Genomic DNA, 6,362 nt, shown 5'->3' with positions numbered 1-6,362 from the left:
TACCAAAGAAGCAATGTCAAATCCATAAATTTTCGGATGCTACGGCCTCTAGCACAATTGTTGCATCACGAGACTTGCCACAATACATTCTTTGCCATGCCTTTAGGCAATTTTTCCAAGTCCAATGCATACAATCAATGCTACCTAGCATGCTAGGCCAACCTCTCCTCTCATTAGATGCCATCAATTTCTTTGTGTCATCCTCGTTGGGTGCCCGAAGATACTCAGGACCAAAGACACGGATGATCACTTTTGCAAATCTACACACTGACTCAATTGTAGTATCTTCACCAACGCGAAGGTACTCATCAGCATAGTCAGCCGGAACGCCATATGCAATCACCCGCATAGCTGCGGAGATTTTTTATATGCACTAAATCCCTTTAAGCCCGCAACATTTCTTCTTTGAGTAAAATACCGGCAATTTGCCTCACAAGCTTGAACAATTTTCACAAAGAGGGATCGGCGCATTCGGCACCTTCTCCGGAAGAGGTACGGTGGATATGTTGGATTCTCCGCAAAGTAGTCTTGCATCAACATCTCGTTCCCAAGATGGCGATTTCGAGGAATGCAAAGACGCCCGACGGTCGATCCTCGCCGCCTCTTCCGGTTCTCGTCTTCGTGCTCCTTCACAGCAAGTGCCATCACTAATATCTACTGCCGAAAGGTCGCAAGCATGGTCTCAACATCCGAGTCGTCCAAATCGGAAGAATCGGAGAGCAAGAACTTCTCGCACGGGCTCAATTCCATCTACATCGATAAGAATTGCACGGCGCGTCAATCAACTATGCATACCGCTCGCAAATATCACAAAAACAAACACTAACCGGCGGCTCGTGTGGCGGGTGATCCCGGGCGGCGACGAGGGCTGGCCTCGACGGTGGCGACAGCGACGAGGGGCGGCTCTTCTCGCCGGATCCGGGGGGGTCGGTGCAGCGTATCGGTGCTGGAGGGTGGGGGACGGCCCCGCGGCACGATTCCGCCTGCAGATTTGGCCGGAATCGCCGGCGGCGGACGAGCAGAAGCAAACGCGGGCGGCGGCGGAAGGAGATGGGGAAAGGCGCGCGGGCTGAAATGTCCCTCCCGCCACCGCTTCTCTGGGATTTGGGGCACCGCAAGGGCGAGGGGGAAACCCGCGTATTCGTAGGTTGGTGCCGAGATTTTGCCGCGCCCCTCAAAAAATTTTGCGGGCCGGCCGCGTTTGCGGGGTCTGTTCGGACGTGATTTTCCGCGCCGACCCGCATTTTGAGTGTTATTTTGCGGGTCGGGCCTTTTTGCGAGGTCTGCTACAGTTGCTCTAAGCCAGGCGAGAAACCGAGGCTTCCCGGCCATGGACATTGTATGGTGACGTGATGTCTGTGGTTCGTGAGAAAACCCTTCCTGGTAGGAAACCCCTCCTCAAGTCTTTTGGACACAGGTAAATATCCCTTGGCTCGCGGGTGCGAGTGGACTTGATATAGTAAAAATAATTTAGTAACTACTCCATGTATCGAAAAATTCTGAAAAGAAACTTGATCTTACCTTGTACTACTAACATCCAAATGTCATAGCAAAAAGTTTCGAGACATCTTATCTTGTAGTCGTATGGAATGTTTCGTCAACAAAAACCTCCCGTTGACTCATGGGTGGAGAAAACGAATTTTCAAGGACACAAAAGTGTGAGTAGTAACTTGTATATGTTTTTCTGCCAACAATCTCATTAACCTTTTACACAAGCATACCATTTATGGAAATGCTTATATCCGGCGCGCCGGCCGAACTTTCGGCCGGTCGCGCCGCTCTTGTCGCGCACACAGCACAACGGGTCAACAGCTGCAGTGCCGCACGCACACCACGTGTTCATGGGTCCCACGCGCACTACCCAGGCATCCACATCCTTATCCCAGCAACCGCCCCTCCACAAAAATCTCATCCACTCGTCCTCTCGCTCACGTCTCGCCTACCTCGCCTCTGCCTCTCGCTCGGGCCGCCGCATCCTTGCTCCGGCGAGCCTCACTACCACCTGCCCGTGCTGCTCCGGCGAGCGGCCATTATACACCCACCTCGCGCTGCTTCGGCGAGCGGCCACTATCCACTCGCCTCGCGCTGCTCCGGTGAGCAACCGCTCATCCATCCGCGCGACCATGCGGCAACCAGCGCTCGTCGCCATGGCCGACCGCAGCTGGTTGCGCTCCGGTCCATGGCCGCCGCAGCAGGATTTGCTACAACCATGCTTTTTTTTGCTGGAACCAGCCCATGTATTTGCTACCACCCACCCATCCAAAATCTGCTACCACGTTAGTTTTTGCTGGAACCGGCGAACCATTTTGCTACAACCGTTTTGGTTTTTGTTACCACCGGTGTTTTGTGCATTTGTGCTACATCCATCTTCATGACATCGCTGTATTTCCAGTCGATTTTTTGCTACAACCATGTTATGATTTTGTTGGAACCGAAGATAAATTTTGCTGGAACCGGCTTATGTTTTTGCTACCACCCACCCCGCCCGAAATCTGCTCCCACCGTATTCTTGCTGGAACCGGCTAACGATTTTGCTACAACTATGTTGTTTTTTTGTTACTGCCGGTGTTTGTCGAATTTTTGCTACATCCCATCTCCATGAACATGCAAGACCCGCGACTGTGTCTTTGGATGCAACCTTTTTGTCAGTTTTTTGTTACCACAGGTGTTGATGATTGCTACATTCATTCTCACGAGATGCTACATCCCTGTTTTTTCGGTCGATTTTTTTGCTACAACCATGTTTGATTTTGCTGGAGCCGAAGTCAATTTTTGCTACTTCCATTCACGGCGGCGTTGCTCGACGGTGGTGATGGATTTTTTTTTTTGGGAACCGCGGCTGCCCCCCGAAAGCGAGAATGGAGTGGCGGCGAGCTTTGAGGCCGGCGTCGAGCTCGTCCATGGCGGGGGAGGGGTGGGGTCAGCGGGGGCTCAGTCGTCGGGCGGGGGATTCTTTCGCGTCTGGCATGCGGCGGCGCGAGGTGGGAGATGCGGGGAGGACAAAGAAAAAAGGAGCTCGATCAAACGGCTGATAAGACGCGCATCTGACGGCTGGGGGTCGACCGGCCGAACGGTTCGGCCGGTGCGCCGGCGCCTAGCACTGCCCTACCATTTATGATATTTGTTGTAAAAACTTTCAGTTTTTTTACTTTTTATAATTACTATTTTAAAAAAAAATAGCGGATGCACTCGCATCGTCCGAGAGCCAAAATCTGCTTCCTTTGGACACACCGCTATTAGTTTGTTCTGCGGTAGTCTTAGGTATTCTTTTTTTTGAAACTTAGTCTTAGGTATTCTCTTGGTCACGTCAGCTGGTTAGGGAGCAGCGGCCACCAGCGGAAAGCTATGGGTAATCACGTACAGTATGAGTCAATGAACCATATATTCGTGGTGCGCGGAAGCGTCATGTTGTCGATACTATGCCATTGTAATAGTGTAACTGGTGTCTTATTTTTCATAATTAGCGTACAACAAAGTTTCATTCAGAAGGAAAAAAAAATCCCTTCCTCAAGCAACTTGCCATTTGCCAAAGCCTAAATGACCTCGCACAACCTAGGCTGCTTTGCAAAGCAGCTCCCGTCATCATCACCTAACCCCGTTATTGTGGATTCGTGTTGCTTTTCCCTCATTACATATTGCGCACTGTCACACTTGATCATTCTAAATTACTAGTAGCGCTTAGCAGCCATGGCTTTTCCAAGATAGCGGACGCCATTAGCACCACTGAACCAGTTTAGTGTATAGAACTACTGCTGCCACTCCACTGAATCAGTTAGCACACTACGGTCTTTCTATATAAATACCGGTGCCTCTCAGTCTTCTTCCTTCACAATCATAGGAGAGCAGAACTCTCCTGCAATGGCGACCAAGATATACATCGTGTAATCAATGCACGCCCAGCCTTCGCTCACCCCTTTTACTTCCGGCTAGCTAGCTCACTGTCACTGATCTGACCGGCCGCTCTATGTATTATCTTCATTTATCTGCAGGTACTACTCGACCTGGGGGCACGTCGCGACGCTGGCGGAGGAGATAAAGAAGGGCGCCGACTCCGTCCCCGGCGTGGAGGTCACCATATGGCGGGTGCCGGAGACGCTGCCGGAGGGCGTGCTGGCGAAGATGCACGCCGCGCCGGGGCGCCAGGACCACCCCGTCATCACGGCGGGCCAGCTGGCCGAGGCCGACGGCGTCCTGTTCGGCACCCCGACGCGGTTCGGCATGATGGCGGCGCAGATGAAGGCCTTCTTCGACTCCACCGGCGGCCTCTGGAAGGAGCAGTCCCTCGCCGGCAAGCCCGCGGGCGTCTTCTTCGCGACGGCCACCCAGGGCGGCGGCCAGGAGTCCACCGCGCTCACGGCCGTCACGCAGCTGGCGCACCACGGCATGCTGTTCGTGCCTGTCGGGGGCACGCACGGCGCCGGCATGCTGATCATGGACGAGGTCAAGGGCGGCAGCGCGTACGGGGCGGGCACCTTCGCCGGCGCCGACGGTAGCAGGGTGCCCACTGGCGCCGAGCTCGCTTTGGCGGAGCACCAGGGGAGGTACTTCGCCGGCATCGCTAAGAAGCTCAAGTCCGTGTGAAATCTGGTTTACTGCACCGTAATGCATGCTATGCACCGCAAAGATGGACTCATCGTATATATATGTGGAGCAGGATTTACACCATTCTGTAACACGTTCCCCTTCCTTTCCACTTTTGTTTAATAATAATAATACTCCCTCCAATAGTTGTTTGCTTATCAGCTCTGACTTTGACTTATTGATTCAGGCTCGACCTTTAATTTTCTAGGATAAAAAGATAGAAAAAGAAGAACAAATGTTATTTATAAGATGAAAGCGAAAAAAGGAAATTACAACAAGATTACATCCCCAAAAGACACGTAGCCGCATGTCTGACGCAAAGGAGGGACACACTTGGTTAATGTCCTCCGTGACAAAGTATGCAAACTCAAGCACGATGAGGGAGAAGTCAATGAAGATACACATCACAACACATATCTGATTGTGTCACTCTTTCCAAACACACCACAATAGATAGCTTCACTCTTTCCGAACATACCACAACACCTAGGTACTCACATGCCGAAACGGTGTTGTGCTAGATGTTCAAATTCCACAATTCCTCAAGGGCAGTGAAGAAGAGTATCATCCCATTGGTTATAGAAAGCCAGGAGGAAACGAATGTCCCACACCCCACGAGAGAATAGGCATTTGCGTGCTAGTTGCTCATTTGTTTCATGCCCACAACCTTGGATGGCCAGACGATCCGCGGTAAGAGCCTTACTATGAAGGAAAAGCCACATAAATAGCTTACATTGCAGCTTGGCCTTGGAAATCCAAATTTCGTGAAAAGAAAAGGGATCGTGGCGCCGGTTAATTGTGATTGTGTGCGAACAACGTCGAGTAAAACCTCAAGGTTAAAGCAATCCAGACAATGGAATCCTCTACTGTGGGGTCAAAGTGAACATCTCGAAGAAGTAACCAAATGAATATACTCGAGGATTTACTGCGTAGAACTGACTGCTTAGAAGGACTACATCCAACGATTATGGCGAAGCCCATACATCACGGTATCGGTTTGCGCCTAGCAAGCTCAGAAATTGAGGACGTGTGGTGTTTCTCAAAGCCTTGACAACTAGCCACTAATTGTCAATGTCTTTCAATTTTCGTAAGCATGTAGAAGAAGAAGAATGAAGTACACATCCTATATACTTAAGAAGTTCACCCCCACTAATCTATTTATCTAAACATGTAGCCTATCCACCTCAACCATGCGCCACATCAGCAATTCTCCACCCATCTCATCATTCCTTTCCAGCCCTCTCTCAGATGTGAACTCGAGTTTTTTCTCCCTTGTCAGAATAGGAACGATCTTTCGACACACATCATAATATGAACAGTGCACCGCCAGGCCACTAGCTAGGCCCACTATGGACACAATCATTTTTAATGCCGTCCATTACATGTGTTTAGCGGAGTCTTTTCCTCTTCTGATGCAAGCATGTCTTCTCGTCTTTCAACCATCCCTGAGCCGATGTAAGCACAGATCACACACACACACACGAGAGTGCTCAGAATACAGTAGTTTTGCGTTGCGAACACTTGCAACTTTTCTGCATTTCTTCTTCTCCTCTTATTCTGTTACAGAAGGGAAACGAGGCCACTAACAGCCCGAGAAAACAGCCACGCCGAGCCACAACGATCGCGCCATCCCACGATCCAGCTCGTGCGAGGTGTGGACTATTTCTAAGGGAAAAAACTTTCTAACAAACTTATCTACTCAGCTGACTAAGCAGCGTTTATTTTCCGCTAAGACTAAACTGACGAATACACAAGGTTTAAGTCCACAATCACTCCCTAAG

The 6,362-nt window shown here is 50.6% G+C and overlaps 1 protein-coding gene across 1 annotated transcript; it reads left to right on the top strand.

Moving 5' to 3' along the window:
• The first annotated feature begins 1,927 nt into the window (after positions 1 to 1,927).
• LOC123169998 (quinone-oxidoreductase QR2) lies at positions 1,928 to 4,726 on the top strand. The gene is made up of 2 exons (XM_044587849.1): positions 1,928 to 3,881; positions 3,990 to 4,726. The coding sequence occupies exons 1-2, from the start codon at positions 3,859 to 3,861 to the stop codon at positions 4,579 to 4,581; spliced, it is 615 nt and encodes a 204-aa protein (XP_044443784.1). The 5' UTR covers positions 1,928 to 3,858; the 3' UTR covers positions 4,582 to 4,726.
• The last annotated feature ends 1,636 nt before the right edge of the window (positions 4,727 to 6,362 follow it).

The sequence above is a fragment of the Triticum aestivum genome, chromosome 7D (genome assembly GCF_018294505.1).
Source record: "Triticum aestivum cultivar Chinese Spring chromosome 7D, IWGSC CS RefSeq v2.1, whole genome shotgun sequence".
In the NCBI taxonomy this organism is placed as follows: Eukaryota; Viridiplantae; Streptophyta; class Magnoliopsida; order Poales; family Poaceae; genus Triticum; species Triticum aestivum.
Note: the sequence above shows the minus strand (reverse complement) of the source record. Positions and strands in the feature narration are given on the sequence as shown.